Here is a 20698-nt window from a genome sequence, read left to right on the forward strand (position 1 = left end):
AGATTGCAGAGGATTCATGGGTGGGTCACTGTCATGGGTGCTTCACCTTTGAGAAGTCATATTCAAAGAAGCAGCATAAAGGTAAGATGCCTAAAAGAAAAGACGCGCATTTTCGTGATCATATCTAAATTTTGATCGATAAAAAAGCTAGGGGTTATATTCCGGACAGGTGCACATCGTATCGAGGTTTACCTGATTTTTGTGCGGCGTTTTACAACATAAGTAAATCAATCATCCTTCACCCGAAAAAAAGTGACAACTTTTCCCCCTAACAAAATTGAAGGGTGGGACAAGAAGAAATGAGCAGGTGTACCACGCATAAACACACGGATTCGGATATAGCAATGCGCTTTATTTGGACTTATCATCGATCGCCACTTCAAGCAGGATAATATTTATCTGCCAATCTTTGAAGCATTATTCATGATGTAGTATGTACACATAACAGAACCATGTCTTAACTAGAAAAGCCATATTGTATGATGTATAGAGCACTTCAATCCAATACCAAACATGTGGCCATAATATATAGTTACACTTTTATTAAATGGACAAAAGTTAAAGAAACAGAGGGAAACAATTACAATTAACGGAAGAAATTCTAAACTTCTTACATTCGACATTCCTACTTAGAGTATATCACTATACTTAGGAATGACAACATTATTCAAATTTAAAGGTAATTCATTCTGTCTCTATCTGATCGAGACAGATAATTATCCGATTCCGGTGCGAAAGCGAATTTTTTGTGGGATAAAATTTTAAATAGGATGGAGTCAAATTTATGGAATTCTCGTTCCAGTATATATATATAATTTTAATATATGTTATGTATTAGAAAATGGTTATACAAATTTTGAAATTTAATTTTATTCGTTAAATTATAATAATTATAGGGGCGGAAGCGGTAAGGATGGATTAAGATTCAATTTCTTATTATTTGCAAATAAAAGTAAAGCGAGTTTTATATTGGTTATTGTAAGGTGGAGCGGGATTGAATAGAATAAAAATTCGCCCCTATTCGTTCCATTGCCATCCTTATGTATATGCAATCTTGCATTAGTCACCAAAAAAAAAAAAATCTTGCATTCTATTTTAGATATTAAAATTTAAGACTTGCTCATATAATTTTGAGATAGTGGTTTTAGTAATGATCATAGATTATTCAACACGGAGATATAAGTATCCTTTATTTTTTTAAATTTTTTTAGTCGATTTTATTGATTAAAAAGAGAAAACTACTATATTTATTTATAAAAGTTTATAATGTTAATATTCCGGCCCGACCCGCTAGTGACCCGGGTCCAAATATGAGCAGCCGACCCGACGATCACACTACTAGAACTTGGGAGAACACGTCTCTCACCACGTGGAGTATGAACAACTAGCAGAAGCTTTTAAAATGGTGGACCTGACCACAAAGGGTCCATCCAGATACGGACTATAAAAGGGGAGGACTTACCCCTCTTCAGAGATACATCACCTTACCTAACTCTAATAGTCACTTTTGTACGGACACCGATTTTTTTTTTTGTAAAAAAGACAAAAAATTAGCATTTATACCAATAAAAGTTTGGAATGTTAAAAAATCTACACATGAATAAAATTAATGTTTGAATATTTTTGTTACGTAAAAATCATATTTTATGAATATCAAACTAGTTTTGTTCGTTCATTATGGTTTGCTCAATTAAAAAATGAAAATTCAGACATTAGTAGCTATGCATTTTTGGGCCCGTAGCATCTTTTTTCTGGTTTCCAGATTATGTAGAGCATTTTGGCCCATACTACTTTTTGTTTCTTTTTTATGTATTGTAGCGAGCTGTCAAAAATAGTGGCGACCCTGAGCCCAAAGACTCTTCCGAAAGAAACGGCCTTGTTTAGCAGAAGCAGAAGCATACTGACTACTCTGAAGTCTGAACTGCAATGTAACCAACAAAAAGTCAAAAACAATCAAAAGATATGTGGAGAGTGCAATTCAGTAGACGAAGGTATTCGGTATTCCAAAGTCCAAACACCCCCCACCCAAAAAAAAAAAAGAGGTTAGTGGAGAGTGGAGGAAGACAATGTGCATCGTCATCGAAGTTTTGTAAGCGAGGCGAGTGAGGTGTGTAAGCTGAGTCAACTCAACTGATAAAAAGTAGTAGTAACATCACATCACAAAACGACAACCACCACCGCCGTGTGCTGAGAAGAAGAAGAAGGAGGAAAAGAAAGAAATGCTGCCGCCGGAGCTGCAGCCTCGATCATTCCGCCCCTACATATCAAGCTCGAGCAGCGCTCCCTCATTCTCCTTCTCCAATTCCCAATCCCAGCAAAGCTCGAACCCTAGCTCCACCGAATCGAATTCGTCATCCCAGAGCCATGGCAACCAGCGTGGTCACTCCGCTTCCCCTTCCACATCCTCATCCTCCAGATCCATCAAGAACCCCTCCGGCTTCACCCACAACTACCGGATCGCGATGGCGCTGGTTCCCTCCGCCATGTTCCTGCTGGACCTGGGCGGCGCCCCTGTAGCATCCGTTCTGGTGGTGGGGCTGATGATCTCCTACATCCTGGACTCCGTGGTGACCTCAAAGGTTCCCTCCTTCTTCGGCGTGTGGCTCACACTCATATTCTCCCAACTCTGCTTCTTCCTCTTCGCCTCGCCCTCACTCTTCGCCACCTTCAGCTCTTCCCTCCCTCTCACCCTCCTCTCCTCATTCCTCTGCGCCCACACCACCTTCCTCGTCGGCGTCTGGTGCTCCCTCAACTTCCGCTTCCTCCCTCTCGAGAACCCTTCCATCGCTCTCTCCCTCGAGCGCCTCCTCTTCGCCTCCGCCCCTATCTCCGCCTCATCCATTTTCACCTGGGCCACTGTCTCCGCTGTCGGTATCCGCAATGCCGCCTACTACCTCGCCGCCTTCAACTCCCTCTTCTACTGGCTCTTCTCCATTCCCCGCCTCTCCTCCTTCAAGACCACCCCCAGGGCCAGGTTCCATGGCGGCGAAGTTCCTCACGACAGCTACATCCTCGGACCCCTCGAAAGCTGTGTCCACACCCTCTACCTTCTCTTCCTACCGCTTGTCTTTCACCTTGGTTCGCACTACGCCCTCGTTTTCTCCTCTGCTGCTGCCTTCTGCGACCTCATTCTCCTGTTCTTCCTGCCGTTTTTGTTTCAGCTCTATGCCTCCACCAAGGGTGCTTTGTGGTGGGTCACCAAGAATGAGAACCAGGTTCATAGCATAAGGGTCGTCAATGGTGCTGTGGCTTTGGTGGCTGTTGTCGTTGCTTTGGAGGTTAGGGTGGTTTTCCACTCGTTTGGGAGGTACATTCAGGTGCCCCCACCCTTGAATTATGTTCTGGTCACCATCACTATGCTTGGAGGGGCTGCTGCCGCTGGTTCCTATGCCATGGGGATGGTCTCGGACGCCCTCAGCTCTGTGGCTTTTACCACCTCCGCCATTGTGGTCAGCGCTGCCGGAGCTGTCGTCATTGGGTTCCCAGTGTTGGTAAGCAGGTTCAGCTTTGTTTTCAATATGATGGTTTTCTTGATCGCTGATTGTGTCTATCACATTGATTAGCTAGCTGCCTGGGATCTTGTTGGCATTACCTTATTGTTAATTAGGTGTTGTTTTTGTTTGTTCATATTTGGTGGTTTTAGTCTTCCTATACCTGGAATATGTTCAGCATTATTTCTTGTCTCTGATGTTCTTGATGCTTGTGGTATAGGTTATGGTAGACCTATCTGAATGGTATTGCTTTATTCTTTGATAGATGATAGGAGACTTTCTTAATTTATTAATTTTCGCGGGGTAGAAAGGTGATGCCGTGATAATGATCTTACAACGTGGATAATGAAGGAGTCACTAAATGCTATAAAAGTAAAAGGAAAAAGAAAATTGAGTAAACGAGCAATGTGGTGACTTTGTCAAGCGCAAAATGGTGTTTGAAGAACTCTTGAACACAATGCCAACATTGTGAGGACTTGTATCCTCTCATCTCACTTCACTTTCTAACTAAGTAACATGAGGAAGCCTTTCAATTAAATTAGAGCTGTTATACATGTTAAGAATTTGAAAAACCATCCAATAGGTGACTCCTATCAGTCTAACCATCATAGCTTACCCTTTCTCTACCATCATAAATCCTCAATAACCCTTTAACTTCCTGCATCATTTTCTTTGTGATATTCTATTGGAGCCAGACTAGCAAACAAGAAAAACAGTAGGTGTGCAAAAACCAAGGTGTTCCTGGTTATAATGAACTGATAAACATTAGAGACATGTGGTTTTGTTAGTGTGTCTACATATATTTGGAATCTGCAAGTGGTTGCAAAGAAAATAGTAGTCTGATTCACTCTGGTTGGTTTTGTTAAGGTTTGTTCTTGTCTATGTTGAGACTGTAGTATGCATATTTTTTGGTTGATTAGTGTCAACTATCTAGATGTCTTGTGATGATGGCCAAAAATTGTTCAGTTGATTTTCATTTATTTTACTTTTGCAACTTGTGGGATATGTTATTTCTTTTTCTATTACTTATTTATGATCTGGATTTTTTCTGTTCAAATTTTTAGTATGAGAGTTTTAGATTGATATCAAGAAGATATATCTGGTGATCTCTATCTGGGTTGTGTGGTGGCGCCTAGCACAGAGAGATGGGGGAGACTATGTTTAATTAGGTTCTTGAGTGAGAAACTGTTTTTACTTTAAATTGCCTGGATTTAAGATCAGCTTGAGATATTTCTTCGATGATCCGATCATTGCCACTGTGCTGATGATCAATAATCAGTCTTTTGCTTCATCAAATATCGAACACAGAAATCAACAGTCTATTGTAGATGGTGTGTGCATTCCTTTTTAATAATTGTCTCCATTTTTCCTTCTTTATAACCGACAGATTAATTCTGAAAGAATTACAAGATGCTGTCATCAATTAGAAGTGGAAATGGGGGAATAACATGGTATGCTAAAATTCAATCAGATTAATGAAACAACTTATGAACCATTAGGAAAAAAGGAGGCTTTTCATATTATGAGATGCATAGCTTTTTCATAACATATTCTAATCTTGGCTGCTGGTTTCTTTGGTGGATGATGATAATGTTAATTACTTCGGTCGTTACATATTCAATTTGATTAACCTTTATTGTTTTTCCTTACTCTTTTTTATTGATTATTTACTTTTTGACTTGCAGTTCCTTCCTCTGCCTGCAGTTGCCGGATTTTATTTGGCTCGATTTTTTGAAAAGAAGAGCCTGCCATCTTACTTTGCTTTTGTTGTTCTCGGGAGTTTAATGGTTACATGGTTTGTGCTTCACAACTTCTGGGATTTAAATATTTGGCTAGCAGGCATGTCCCTGAAATCTTTCTGCAAACTTATAATAGCAAATGCTGTCCTGGCAATGGCTATTCCTGGTTTAGCTCTTCTACCTTCGAAGTTAAAATTTTTATCCGAGATTGGCTTGATAAGCTATGCATTACTCTTATGCTACATCGAGAATCGGTTCTTCAATTACTCCAGCATTTACTATTATGGGTTTGAGGATGAGGTGATGTATCCTAGCTATATGGTTGTGATGACAACTTTATTGGGTTTGGGTTTGGTGAGAAGGCTACATGTGGATCAACGAATCGGAGGAAAAGCAGTATGGATTTTGACTTGTCTTTATTCTTCAAAGCTCGCCATGTTGTTTATTGCATCAAAGTCTGTAGTATGGGTATCGGCTCTTCTATTATTAGCTGTTACCCCTCCATTGCTTCTTTATAGGCAAGTTATTCTAAATTCTTAAAATAGTTTGGAAGGATCCTAACTTGTATTATGCCTCTAGATTTTATGCCTGATTATATTATGCTATTCCTGGAATTTATAGGGATAGATCAAAAACAGGTTCTAGGATGAAATCTTGGCAAGGTTATGCGCATGCCTTTGTGGTTGCCTTATCTGTATGGTTTTGTCGTGAAACGATTTTTGAAGCACTTCAGTGGTGGAATGGAAGGTCTCCTTCAGATGGTTTAATCCTGGGATCATGCATTCTCTTGACTGGATTGGCTTGTATTCCCATTGTCGCTGTTCATTTCTCTCATGTTTTGGTATGTATAACCATTCAATTCAGTGTTTTTCAGTTTAGTTTGGGTTGTTAATGGTGAGAACTATTTGATGTTCATTGGAAATTATTTGCTAGCCACGTTTCATAACCAATTAAAAATTATTTTTGGTTGATGCATGGTACTAAAGGCTGATAATGAGCTTTTTCGTTTTCCCTGCAGTCTGCCAAAAGAAGCCTAGTGCTGGTAGTGGCAACTGGTCTGCTTTTTATTCTGATGCAGCCCCCTCTCCCTTTGTCATTGACTTACCAGTCAGACCTAATCAAGACTGCCCGCCATTCGGCTGATGATATCTCAATTTATGGCTACATGGCGGGGAAGCCTACCTGGCCTTCTTGGTTGCTTATTATTGCAATTTTGCTCTCTCTAGCATCTGTTACATCTATCATACCCATTAAATATATTGTTGAATTAAGGACATTTTATTCCATTGCAATGGGGGTTGCCCTGGGAGTCTACATTTCTGCTGAATACTTTGTCTGGACAGGCATTCTGCATGTTCTCATTGTGGTCACAATGGTTTGTGCCTCTGTATTTGTTGTCTTCACTCATCTGCCATCTGCCTCAAGCACAAAGCTTTTGCCCTGGGTATTCGCTCTGCTTGTGGCTCTCTTTCCAGTTACTTATCTTTTGGAGGGCCAACTGAGAATTAAAAATATTCTTAAAGACACTGAAATAGGAAATTTGGGCGAGGAGGAGAGGAATCTTACAACATTGCTAGCCATTGAGGGGGCCAGGACATCTCTTCTTGGTTTGTATGCAGCAATCTTTATGCTAATAGCCTTGGAGATAAAATATAAACTTGCTTCAATTTTAAGGGAGAAGGCTATTGATATAGGTGGCATTAGACACAGCAATTCCGGTCAAAGTGCATCTGCTAGTTTCCTTCCAAGAATGAGATTCATGCAGCATCGCCGGGCTTCTACTGTTCCCTCCTTTACAATTAAGAGGATGGCTGCTGATGGATCCTGGATGCCTGCCGTTGGCAATGTTGCCACAATTATGTGTTTCGCTATATGCCTAGTCTTGAATATCAACCTTACCGGTGGTTCGAACCGTGCCATATTTTTCCTGGCTCCTATCCTGCTGCTACTGAATCAAGATTCTGATTTTGTTGCTGGTTTTGGGGACAAACATAGATATTTTCCTGTGGTTGCTGTTATATCTGTCTACTTCGTTTTGACAGCCCTCTACAGCATATGGGAAGATGTCTGGCATGGTAATACAGGATGGGGTCTTCAAATCGGTGGGCCTGACTGGATATTTGTGGTAAAGAACTTGGCCCTCCTTGTTCTCACGTTCCCAAGTCATATACTGTTCAACAGGTATGTATGGAGCTTTACAAAGCAGAGTGATTCACCCCCGTGGATAACCTTACCCCTTAATCTGCTCCCTATTGCATGTACAGATATTCTCAAGATTAAGATCTTGGGTATATTAGGAGTTATATATTCCCTGGCTCAGTATCTAATCACTAGGCAACAGTATATTTCTGGCCTCAAGTACATCTAAATGAGAACATAGTCTGTACGATAGTCTTTTCTTTTAATCTTGGTACACTGCTGCCTCTGCTTGTCATGCCTAAATTTGTGTGCTGAGGAATACGTTGAAATGCCTTATTTTTGTTATCGCTAATGGTTGGTCGTATAACAGAGGTTGAAAAGATATGAATTAGTTTTCTCTTCTGTCTTGATGGATTAATGCCTTATTTTGGTGTGTTTCTGAAAGAATGTTGATTTGGAAATTGGAACTGCTAGAATTAGGAATATGGATGTAATTTGGGATAGGAAATAACGGATTTAATCATGTACTAGAAAGAATGTAATCGGATTTTTGAAGCTTTCTCCGTTAGATACTTAGATACAAAGAAATGAATAACATTAACATTTGACATTAGTATACCCTATCATGGCAATCCATAAGGATGTATTTGTTTCCTAGGACTAGGACTGAGTTTTGTATTTAGTGATTAGAGATTGAAATTAATTTTAATCTTTTCAATGCCTTTAAAAAATGGGGATATAGGAGATTGAAATTTCTAATGACAGATTAAAATTTAATAAAGTTTTTTTCAAAAATATATTCATTTAACTTTTTACATTCTTATTCTACCTCTTCCACTATCTTCACCTCTCTAACCTCATTTAGGGGTGTTCAAATTCAAACCGATCTAAATTAAACCGTTCATCTAATTCAATTCAAACTGAAAATCGATTAAAACCGCACTAATTCGGATTTAATTGGATTTTTTTTTTGCAAACCGCTGGATCGGATCAGATTTCGGATCTACTTTTCACAACGGATCCAATCTAATCCAAATCGCACAATGTGTTATAATAATATTATTTTATTATTATATTTACAATTATACTTATAACATATACAATTTGTTATACATTTTTATATTTTTTAGGTATTATTATTATTTAATAATATTTTATGTTCAAAATGTGATTTATTTATTTATTTTAACTAACCTTTAATTTTATTTTTATTGTTATGTTATCATTGGTTTTTTAAGATATTGTTAAGACTTGCTATGTCATTGTTGGTTATTTAAAATTTGATGTTGAGACTTGATATATATATATTTAATTTTTTTAATTTACAAAATCGCAAAAATCCAATCCAAACCGCTCAAAATTGGATCGGATGAGTTTTTTACTCAAAACCGATCCAAACCGCACCGCGAACACCCCTAACCTCACCTACATTCTCTATGCATCCCACCAATGGACTCACCATACTGTCCCAACCATAGCTCACCACTAATTCCTTACCTTCACCTCCCTGACCCAACCCATATTTCTCACATCTACCACCGGTGGACTCATCATCCCACCCACATCTCACCACTACTTCTACAACACCTCCATATCCTTCACTTCACCACCGCAACACCACCCCTAATCCCTCACCTCACCACTATACCTACTCTCATCATGATATCTCACCACTGCCACCCCACCTTAACAACACCAACAAGTAAGGGGCGGAGCTACATTGTAGCAAAGGGGGCAATGGTCCTCCTAATTTTAATTTTTTACATGTAAATTATATGTAAATTTCAGTTTAGCTCCTTTAAAATTTTATTTGTCTTATTTTATTATATAAATATTTTTTGTCTCCCTCTAATCTTTCGTCTAGCTCCGCCCAACAATTAACAAGGAGAGGGAAGGGGAGACATAGATCTCGATGACAAGGAGGGAGGCAATGGAAATGACAAAGCAGAGGAGAGGCAAACACAGATCTCGACTTTAAGGAGAGAGGCAGTGATAGTGGCAAAAACAAAAGAGAGGTGGAGTCAAAAGTAGAGGTGAATGGTGGTGAAGAAGGCTGCGTCGTTGTCGTCGAAGAGTGGAGGCCTGGCCAGCATGAGGTGAGGCTAAGCTCTAAGGAGTAGAGGGCGTCGTTTGTGACGTTATGGGAGAGGCAACGATGAGGCTAAGCTTTGAGGGATTGGGGTTTATTTTATTTTTATTTTTATTTTCTTAATTAGCAAGAGCATTTAGGTAATTTTACTTGTTTCACTCTTCATATTTATCTTAAACAAAAAAAGATACTTAGACATAACTTAATCTTATACAATTTATACCAAATACAATATAGAGATTCAATTTTTGTCTCTCTTCCAAACTTCCAAACTCAGCTTAAGTGACAGATTGCAGCAGACTCTATTCTCCCCATCTTTTTAAAGGTGCCAAAACCTTTCATAGAATTAACATTTGATATTAAGCTATATATGAACACTTCTCACTATGCCTATGATCTTTCTCAATTTTTATTCGATCTAATCCATTCATTAATCTTAACCCTAAATAATAAGGGACATGCTTCACCAGTGTTACCCTTAAAACTTTAGTTGCGGTCTCCCTTTCAAAACTGATGTAATGTGTTTTTGCAGTGCTTACAGTTTAGTTTCGGAGCAAGTATTTCTTTTATATTTTTCTAATTTGTGGTTACTTGTGCACTTGTACTAATATACTATTAAATTAAATGTTCATTCGTTATAATTTTTATTACGACTATGTTAGATGTATATTAAAATCAACCACAAAAATCAATCATTAATATATAATATTTATTGAAATACAAAATATATATTAAAAATAAATTAAAATACACATATATTTATATATAAATATATAGTGACTGATTCTAGTGGTTGTGTTTAGTTGTTAGTGTTCTGTGCATTGATAGTTATGCTAGTATAATCATTCTTGTGATTTAGTGTAAATAATCATTTGTTGATAGATTTATTAGTGTATAAATCTTTCATGGTGAGAAATAACTATTTGTCCGGTAATTTATTATTGTTTTTTTAGTTGGGTTTGGTTAAAATGATTAAATATCCTTAAAACCGTTTAAAATATTAAAGGAATGATTCAAGAAAAATTAAAGATATTTTTTATCAATAATAAAAAGTGTGTCTTCAGTCATGTAAAATTTGTATTTAGCATAAATAATAATAATAATAATAATAATAATAATAATAATAATGTCGATGAAAGAACTAAAATAAAACACTATTGTGGCATTATGCACAATTGAACCAAGGATGTATGCATTTTGTTTAGAATTTTTTTCATATATATATATTAAAGAATGTTATATGTTTATTAATTAGTCAAATTTTAACTTTCTATTTTATATAAATTATTGATATTTAGAAGGATAATTCGCTATTTGAGTTGACTATTTTTATTTTTAGATAGGTTATATAGTTTTTTTTAAAAAAGAAGAAAAATTAAAAACTTAAAATTAATTTTATTAATTGTTTTAGCCCTTCCCTACAAAGCTCCGCCCTGATTGAACCTGTGATCTGTTAGAAGATAAGGAGGATATTCATTTAGAGAAAAAAAATCCATGCAAGACCACATTGTTCTGATTCCTCGAGTTCCCAACAATTGCAAAGGAGAGATTGTGTAGCAAGATAGTGGTCCCACATTTTCAAATTCTTATCTTAGAAAATAGCATCGCCACCCCCCCCCCCTTCCCTTCTCTCTCTTCACATCAACATGGATGAACAAAATTATAACTCAAACATTAAAGTAGTCTCTAAATTTGTAATTGAATCTTAAACTCATTCTTAAATTTAAAATTATTCCAACTTTATTTCTGAGTTTAATAACGATCATCCTAAAGTATTTTCCAGCAATGGATTGATGAGATATTTGGATGGAAACCACACTAGACTTGTAAACGTTATTATTTCCATTTTGAATATGAAAGTGAAGGTGAACTCGGAAAAATCTTTTAACTTTTGTTCTCTCTTTCTTTTTTGCTTACCAAATTTTACTATAGCGAACTCTCCTTTTCCCTTAACAGTACCACTTCCATAATAGATGACCAGCACTGTCGAATTTTAGATCTTTCTTGATAAATTATTTTAGATAATCGATGATCACACGGTTCTTGACATTTTAAAGGTCATCAAAAGAGAGAAAAAGTAACTTAGCGGTGGAGAGGAGGCCAGCAACATGGCATCGGCGGCCAATGAGAGAGAACTTGGGACGGCGGGGATGGGAGTATGTCTGGTGGAGAGATCCAATGCTCTCGTTAAAGAGAGTAGAGTCAATTTTGGGAGTGACGAGGTAGCAACGAGTGGGGTAGACAATTCAATTGTATTTGAGGCCAGAAAGAAAATAACCACGTTTATAAATCCAGCATAATCTCTGTCTAACTACGTCATCAATTCGTTGTCGAAAAATATCTAAAGGATAACCGTTGTTAAGTTCAAGGATAAATTTAAGACAATTTTAAGTTCAAAAATGAGTTCGAGACTCACAAGTTTAAATACCACTTTAAAATTTAACTCAAAATTATAGAGCAAATTTGTTATTCATGCACTTATTTTAAAATATTGTATTTTAATGTCTAATTAAAAAAAAATAAGACATCATATTGTTAGATTATTCAGAAGACGATCAAGACAAATTATTAACATTTAAAATAATTATTTATTTATATTTTCCAATTTAAAATATTTGCTGAAATTACCTTTTTATTATTTTTTTAAATTATAATATCAATATTATTAATTATGATAAAATATCCATTCGTTATAATCTATCTAGTATCAAAGCAACCAATAACAACATCAGCATTATGAGAGCAGTGGCAACAATAATGACATCAATGAGTAGATTTATGATTTTTGTTATTTTAGTTCTTAAAATTTAAAATTTATTATATTAATCTTTAAAATATAGTTTTAAGCATCATATTAATTTTTAAATTCTTTCTAGCAGTAAATGAGTTAGCAAACGAATTGTTAAATTGGCTTTGATATGCTACACTGAATACAAGACTAAATAAATTTGTTTTATTTTGGCGTTTAAATAATAAGATAAAAAAATATTTATATGATGTATAAATTATTTTAACTTCTTTCATTTTTTAAACAACTTTGTTTTTGTCTTATTTGTATGTCAAATGAAATGGTGTTCCTTGATTCACTACCAAAAAAAAATTTTGAGACTAATACAGTATCTAGACTTAAATCTCAAAGATTAATATAATAAATTTTAAATTTATATCACTAAAATAATAAAAATCATGAATGGTAATTAAAGACCACGTGACAATTTAATCACAAAAGCAATACCAATAACAATATAGACAGATCAATAGAAGCAACAAGCATGAAGCATTGACAATAACAATAACAACAATGAACATCTATATCTAGATATATATCTATATATAAAATATATATAGAGAGATGTTCTTTCTTAATTATTATATGAAAAATTGAACAATACATTAATTTGACATCAAGTAAGGTATTTTTTATTTTATTTTTCATCTTTTATAATTAAAATTATGACTTCAAATATTCAAAGTAATAAACAAATAAAGAAAAAAAGGTAACATCTACTAGGTTAGAAACTAAATTTTAAAGCAATTGTTACTCATGTTGCAGTTAATGATGAGTACTAAATATTTTTATGACTGATTAGAAATACTATATGGGTCTTTTGAAATAGTAAGTGAATACCAGTATTTGAAATTCGTTTATTTGGCTAATTTATTCGATATTTTTTTTTCTTTCTGAAAATTGAATATATATTAGTTTTTCTTTTTTTCTTTTTTGTTATATCATTAATGCTATATATAAAAACATATCAATTTGAAACAAAAGAAAGTTTTTAATTTTTTAAAATTTTGTAATAAAGTTCCTAATATATGTGTGTAAAAATATTTCAAGGGTTAGCAATTTTAATTCATATTGATTAGTATTTTTAGCCAATAGTTCAAATATAATACTTTAAGCCAATAATATAATATTATATTTTTAACCAATACTTTTAAATATTATTAGTTGTTGGTAAAAAATAATAAATTATATTAATCATGTAATATTACTTTAAATATATATCATGATTTTCGATAATAATAATAATAATAATAATAAGTCATGACCTTTTGATTAATTAATCCAACACATTAGATATCTTAGCTTATTATTATTTTTGTAAAATTACAAATATTAGTACCCAGAACTATTTTCAATATCCAAATAAAAATATCACTATTAATTAATTAATTAATTATGTATTTTTTTAATTAACATTAAATGTATTTCTAAGATACAAATTAAATAAAGAAATTATTATTAATTATATATTTAATTTTTTTATTTAACAAAATATGAAGACCATATTGATTGTTAGCAAATATTTCTTAACCATTAGAGACAAATTCCAAGGTAGTGTTCCTATGTATCTACGATGATATATATATATATATATATATATATATATATATATATATATATATATATATATATATATATATATCTTCTAAATACATAATGTTAATAATGTTGTATTTTGTGTCTATTCTGGCTAGAAATTGTTCCCGAGGTATAACTTGTAGGCGCTAGGAAATCTCCTTATTTTTGAGTTCCGTGTTACGAGTTCTTCAGACGTATGACCCAAGTGGGGAATTTGCAAAAAAAATTTCTGACGCTCAAGGCAGTATTATCTCTAAGAAAATATTCAAGAAATTAACCACTAAGAGCCAAGAGAGAATGATTTTTTTTTGTATCATCCCCTGTCAGAGTTAGCATGGTTCTTGTAACTTCTTTTTCTGGCCGAACTGGTAATTCCTTGTCATGCAAATCCTCTTGAGATGCAATTAATGACTTTTCTTGTTGTGGGGGGTTGATTTTGGGTAGGCCATCTCGTGTTGTTTTTTGAAGCTGAAGATAGGTTCAGGTGTTCTTCTGTTGTTGGGGGTTTGTTGTCTTTCTTTGGATTCGGCCAGTGACATATTTGTCTAGCAATCCTTGTCGCGCCAATCTTTTTAAGAGGTCATTTGCTATCACACATTCATCTGTTGTGTATCCAAATTTTTGGTGAAAAACACATTGCTTGCTTCTATCGACGTATTTTTGGTCCTGATAGGTTCTTGCCTTGCTGGGAGGGTTTGATGATTTTAGCGTGTAAGATTTTCTCTATTATATCCTTTCTTTCTTATTGAACTGTGTGTAGCAATCGAATTTTGGTGTCAATTTGAAAGGTCTTTTGCCGTCTCGGATATGGCTTGTTCTGTTTTGCTTATCATCCTCCTTGCATGGTGGTGGTATTTTTGCTCTCCTTGCTTCTCGTAGTTCTTCAATCTCAATTTGTCATATTGCCTTATCTCTAAATTCGGCCAGTGTTTTGAACTTTGCTATTACTATTGCTTCTTGAAACTTTTTCGGATGAAGCCCCCTTTTCAAAGCGTGTAAATAGACTTCGGGGTTAAGGTTGAGAATTTCCATCGCTGCCTTTGCAAACCTCGTCATATAATCATTTAAGCTTTCATGTTGTCCCTGCTTAATTGTGCTGAGGTAATCTGAGTCTCGTATATAAATTTTAGATGCTGCAAAGTTGTTTACAAATAAATCGGCAAACTCTTTGAAGCTTGAAATTGAACCTGCAGACAAATTTGAAAACCAAAGTAAATCAGTTCCGTCCAAAAAGATAGGAAAAGATCGACATAAGATAGGGTTAGAAGCACCGTTTAAAACCATTATGGATTCGAACTTAGTGACATGTACTTTGGGGTTGTTCACTTCTTTCCTGTCTTGTGAGATGTCCCTCCCATCTTCATGTTTGATTCACAGTGACATTTTTCGTTAGGGTTTTCATCGCTAACATTTTTGCGCTCCTCTTCTCCTTGTCGTTATTTGTCTTAGCTGCCAGCAGTTTGGCCATCTTTTGAACTTCTACTTGTAAAGCAGCGTTCATGGCCAAAAGCTTCGCATGGGTCGGAGGTGGTGGTAGAGCTATGAAATTGTCCGTCATGGTTCAAAATCCTACAAAAGAAAAAAGAAAAGGAGGAAAGAATAATGGAATGTGGGGTTACATTTGAAATTGGACCCCACAGTGGGCGCCAAATATTCTGGCTAGAAACTACTCTCGAGATATAGCTTGTAGGTGCTGGGGATCTCCTTTTCCTGTACTTCCGTGCTACAAGTTCTTCGGACGTATGACCCAGGTAGAAAACCTGCAAAAAGGATTCGAACGCTCAAATTATTAGTATTTCTCTAAGAAAATGTTCAAGAAATTAATCACTAAAAGCCAAGAGAGAATGATCTTTTTTCTGTATCATCCCTTGTGTGTTGTAGTTCTGATTAACTCCTATTTATTATAGCTAGTGGTAACTGACCTATACCTTTAGTGGCCGAGATTTGCACCTATCGTAAAGGTCCCTCTGTATTGATGATATTGGGTCGATTATTCAAAAATTAGTTTCAAGATATAACGTCGTGTATATGAATTATCAATTCAACTAGGTATCCTTTAAAAATTGTACAATATTCAATCTTTTATTACAATAATTAAAAAAAAGTAAAACAAACATATTTAAATAGATTTAGTGTCTTTTTAAAATTGAATACACATCTAAAATACAAACTAAATAAATTTAAATTTAAAATTTAAAATTTCTGTTTCAGTTTTATTATTTTTAATTATTAACATATTATCATTTAAATACACTTCAAAAAATGTAAATTCAGTAAAATTGAAGATTTTAATTCGTTCGTGTGATTATTCGTCCGCGCCGCAGTCCTCCTCGGCGCCACCGCGTCATCCCCAGCGCCATTCTTCAGCTTGGCCGTTCCTCTACAACACCGTCGTCCGCCTCGCTCGTCCTTGGCATCGCCTTCCTCTCAGTCCACATACTCGCTTCGTCCTACTCCTCGTCGCATTAGTCCTCATCAGTGTCGCTAATCCTTCTTCATCGGAAGTGGACCTTAGGTATTTTGGATGTGTTTAAGAGAAAGTGATTTTGTTTAGTTATTCAATTACATTGATTTTGCACGCCATGTACAACATCCGAATTTGCATTGGAGAATGATTTAGGTAGAAGAATAACTTAAAGAATCACAATCCTCAAATTGTGAACACTGTTATATCTGCAATTACGGCCACTGCAAGAGTTTAAATTTTTTATTTATGATTTTGAATGTGTTTTAGAAATATTTTGTGTATCACTTCATAATTTTAGACGTGTTGCAATTGTTTTTTAATGTTTAAATTTAAATTTTAGATTTATGATTTTGGATGTGTTGTAAAAATATTTTGTAAATTTTAGATTTATAAGTTAATTTTAAATGTGTTACAATTGAAAAAGAAATTATGGCCACTATAAGAAAGAAGTAGAAAACGAGATAGAAGAATAGAAGAAAGAAGAAAATCGTGTTACAAATAGAGAAGGAACATAAAAGAAGGAAACAATAACTAACTATGAAGTGAGTAAGAAGTTAGAAAAATTTTAGTTTTTAAAATTTAAATTAATCTTAATTATAAATGTGTATAAAAAAATAGAAATATGTTTTAATTAAAGAATAATTAAATAATATTAAAGATGGACCAAAGGCTGATTTTTATTGTACAAGTACCATTTTCCTTGAATTATTGGGTATGGATCAGTGTCCTTTATGCATAATTGTTAAGAACCCGAACAACATTTTTGTTTATAATAATATGGTTGAAGACACAGATGTATACAAGACGTCAAAACGAAAAAGAAAAAATGATAACCTCCATTTTGTAAGATTGGAAGAGATGCTAAGCTAGTTAGATTCTTTTTATTCCATTTACATACAGAACATTTCCTTTTCTTATCTTTCTTCCTTTTAGACAAATATAGAAGATGAATCTTAGAATTTAGAAATAAAGAAAAAAAAGCTACACTAATTAAGATGGTGGCACAGCAAATTTAAGAAACAAACAACAGATATAAAAGGGTGCATGGATACATTCATTCATATGCATTATAGTTACCACGTTACATATAGATATATTAGTGGTTTCCCAATAATAAATTAAAAAAACAAGCATGTCCTCGTCATCATCAAGAGCAAGATCAAGTAGTTTATCATTAGGTCATAATGATCCTCTTGTTCTAGGCCGTGTAATTGGGGATGTTTTGGATCCCTTTACAAGTTCTGTCAACATGAGGGTTGTTTACGGCAATAACATTCAAGAGGTTATCAATTGCTGTGAATTCAGACCCTCCCAGATCATCAATAAACCAAGAGTTGAAGTTGGTGGACATGACCTTAGGACATTTTACACTCTGGTAACTAACTGCTCACTTTTTTTTATTTATGTTAAAAATATAATTATTTATATATATCTTTTTAACATTTAAAATTTTAAAATAAGTAATTTCATGATACCATATAAAAGTGTTAATGACGTAAAAATCTACGACTTATTAGAAACAATATATATATATATATATGTACTCATGATTGAGTACAGTGGTTTTCCAATCCTATTATTATTACTGGTCTGGTCTTATATATACTCAGTGGTTTTACGATCCTATTATTATTACCCGTCTTATATATATAACGAGAAACAAATACTATCCTAACTCTAGGGTTAGGATCATTGATGTTATAGTTTAATTTACAGATCATGGTGGATCCTGATGCACCTAGTCCATGTAATCCAAACGAGAGAGAATATTTGCACTGGTAAGATTATAGAAAATCAAAATAATTAGTTATTAATAATAAAAAATTGAAAACTGAGTATTATGTTTTATTGGTCTTTGATGTGCATGTCCAGGCTGGTAATCAATATTCCCGAAACTACAGAAGCAAACTTTGGTGCGTATATACATACAACTTCTAATTCTGTTTTCTACCTATTTCTCTTATTCCGTCGTTTTATTAAAATTTAGTTAGCATATTCAGGCATATATTAACTGTTCTAACAAGCAATCATTTAAAGTTGAATATTAGAATTAAAAACAGAAAAAACAAATAAAATAGAAGAAATTTAAGTTATTCTTGTAATAAACTGATTTGAGTTAATATATTAGTCAAACTACTCTGGTAAATATAGCTAAATTATTTTAGAAAACAAGAAAAATAGAAACTCTTATTTTTAATGAACATGTGAATTGAGTTTTTTTTTTTTTTAATCTTATGTATCTTACCTTTTAAAGTTTGTGAATTAATTATGAGAAAAATTGTCAATCCTCTACATTTTACATGTAATAATTCACTTTTAGATTTTGCATTATAAATTACATATAATTGATTTTACTATAAGTAAATTTTAAATTTAAATTTATTATTATTATTATTAAGTTCTTTATTTAATTTTATTAAAAAATGATATACACAAATTATTATCATCATCATCCTTCTTCTTATTATTATTATTATTATTATTATTATTATTATTATTATTATTATTATTATTATTATTATTATTATTATTATTAATTGTTGTTGTTTTCTTATGGTATGTATATATGTGTCTATATGTACTATATTCATATTTAACAAGAATTTAATTACAAAATTAATTTTTAGTTAATATTAATTAATTATTTTTTATCTTATATTTTATATTCTAAATTTTAATCTTTAAATTATAAATTATAAATTATAAATTCTAACCGTAAACACTAAATTTTCAAAAAATAATTTTATAACAAATAACTAGTTAAAAATATGCTTATTCATTCAATAACGACGGTAATGACGATGATAATTGATAGGAGAAGAGATAGTGCCGTACGAAAGTCCACGACCAACAGCAGGGATTCATCGTATTGTGTTTGTGCTGTTCCGTCAGATTGGGAGACATAGCGTTCATGGTCCTGGGTGGCGTCAAAATTTCAACACTCGAGATTTTGCTGAGTTCTATAATCTTGGATTGCCAGTTTCAGCTTTGTATTTCATCTGTAAACGATGATCATCACATAGAAAGTACAAGAATCAATCTGCAATACTAGCTCCAACTAATTAACGAAGGATGGAGAAGATTAAATAAATTTCAAGTTCAACGTTAATAAAAACATGTATACATATATGCATGATTCAGTATGTAACTAACATGCTAAATTGTGGCACATAGTAGTGTCATAATGGTCATAAATAATTCAATTGAGAGTTTTCTGTATAATGATAAATGGGAAGGTGCTACCAATAATAATAATAATAATAATATTGATGGTCGTTAATAAGTGGATGAATGACCTATAATTGTTGGGATATTATTTTAAAAAGCAGTAATGCTAAAAAGAAAAAAAAGATAATTTAAATAATTTAAATTTATCTTATTTAACATTTATTTGTTATTGTGTGTATTAAATAAAAATAAAAATAATAAATTTTGATCATTTTTAGTTAATATTTTTTGTTATTAAAAACATTTTCGTTTAAAAAGAATGGTAATTAACAATATAACGCGGTTAACGAAACTCACGAAAAGCTTGGTCTTGTATTTACTATAAATCTTACTTTCCTTTCACATTAATTTATTATTGCAAATATAAAAAATAAAGTAGTGATTATAACATGATATGCAATAAATATTTTTTTCATTGAAAAAAAAAAAATACTCCCACGAAAACGTTATGTTAATAATAAAAACGAGATAGATCTCAATTTAACTCTTGAGATTTGGTTCGATATTCAATTTAACATTTATAATTTTGTTAGCCCCAATTAGAGCTTTTAAATTTGTAACAGTGGCTTTCAGTTGTCTCTGCGATTATCTCCGTCATCAGAACGTTGATTTCGCACATTTACTTGTTTAAATCCTTAAATACAGTGTTCTCCAATGGCATGTTTAGTGCTGAATGTACTTGGTAACGATTATATGACCTAGAGAAGGTATTAGATGACTCAATCTGGTACCTACAATTAAAACGAATCTCTAGATAAAGTCTCGAAATTCTCAAACTGATCATCCATTGTTGTCTTTCTAGAACTGTGTTAGGTCATGTTTACATAAGTGTGTTTGTATTTGGTTTTTGTCTCAACATAAATGAGACACAGGCATAAATACATAAGAGTACGTAGACATAAGAAAACACTAATTTCATAGTGTGTTTGGTAAGTTAGATAGGAAAAAAATTATAAAAAAAATTAGTGTCTCAAGTTATAAATTTGTGTCTCAATATTTTAGAAAGACAAAAAATAATGGAAATTCATGTGCAGTTGTCCTCCGTGTTAAGTAAATGTACCAGATCAACATTTCGATTACAAAAATAATCGTAACTATTATAAATTTAAAAGTTCTAATTGAGACTAACGAAATTGCAAAGATTAAACTTAAGTATTGAACCAAATTTCATCCAAAATA

The 20698-nt window shown here is 33.3% G+C and overlaps 2 protein-coding genes and 1 long non-coding RNA gene across 3 annotated transcripts; all 3 read left to right on the forward strand.

Annotated features, from left to right (window-relative positions):
- The first annotated feature begins 1925 nt into the window (after window positions 1-1925).
- LOC112798277 (uncharacterized) lies at window positions 1926-7771 on the forward strand. The gene is made up of 4 exons (XM_025841530.3): window positions 1926-3491; window positions 5177-5748; window positions 5852-6071; window positions 6249-7771. The coding sequence occupies exons 1-4, from the start codon at window positions 2220-2222 to the stop codon at window positions 7596-7598; spliced, it is 3414 nt and encodes a 1137-aa protein (XP_025697315.1). The 5' UTR covers window positions 1926-2219; the 3' UTR covers window positions 7599-7771.
- A 1014-nt stretch (window positions 7772-8785) lies between these two features.
- Window positions 8786-9730, forward strand: LOC140178507 (uncharacterized). The gene is made up of 2 exons (XR_011871677.1): window positions 8786-9071; window positions 9234-9730. It is a non-coding gene; the product is annotated as an uncharacterized lncRNA (long non-coding RNA).
- Window positions 9731-17328: 7598 nt separating this feature from the next.
- On the forward strand, window positions 17329-19571 carry LOC112798279 (protein FLOWERING LOCUS T-like). The gene is made up of 4 exons (XM_025841531.3): window positions 17329-17666; window positions 18008-18069; window positions 18164-18204; window positions 19107-19571. Exons 1-4 carry the CDS (start codon window positions 17424-17426, stop codon window positions 19301-19303), a joined length of 543 nt encoding a protein of 180 aa, XP_025697316.1. The 5' UTR covers window positions 17329-17423; the 3' UTR covers window positions 19304-19571.
- The last annotated feature ends 1127 nt before the right edge of the window (window positions 19572-20698 follow it).

The sequence above is a fragment of the Arachis hypogaea genome, chromosome 14 (genome assembly GCF_003086295.3).
Source record: "Arachis hypogaea cultivar Tifrunner chromosome 14, arahy.Tifrunner.gnm2.J5K5, whole genome shotgun sequence".
Taxonomy (NCBI): Eukaryota; Viridiplantae; Streptophyta; class Magnoliopsida; order Fabales; family Fabaceae; genus Arachis; species Arachis hypogaea.

Coding starts and splice junctions, on each gene's coding strand:
- LOC112798277 (XM_025841530.3), top strand. CDS start 2,220: ATGCTGCCGCCGGAGCTGCAGCCTCGATCATTCCGCCCCTACATATCA. Junction 5,749..5,851: donor CCTCCATTGCTTCTTTATAG/GCAAGTTATTCT, acceptor TGGAATTTATAG/GGATAGATCAAAAACAGGTT. Junction 6,072..6,248: donor TTCATTTCTCTCATGTTTTG/GTATGTATAACC, acceptor TTTTCCCTGCAG/TCTGCCAAAAGAAGCCTAGT.
- LOC112798279 (XM_025841531.3), top strand. CDS start 17,424: ATGTCCTCGTCATCATCAAGAGCAAGATCAAGTAGTTTATCATTAGGT. Junction 17,667..18,007: donor TTAGGACATTTTACACTCTG/GTAACTAACTGC, acceptor TTTAATTTACAG/ATCATGGTGGATCCTGATGC. Junction 18,070..18,163: donor GAGAGAGAATATTTGCACTG/GTAAGATTATAG, acceptor GTGCATGTCCAG/GCTGGTAATCAATATTCCCG.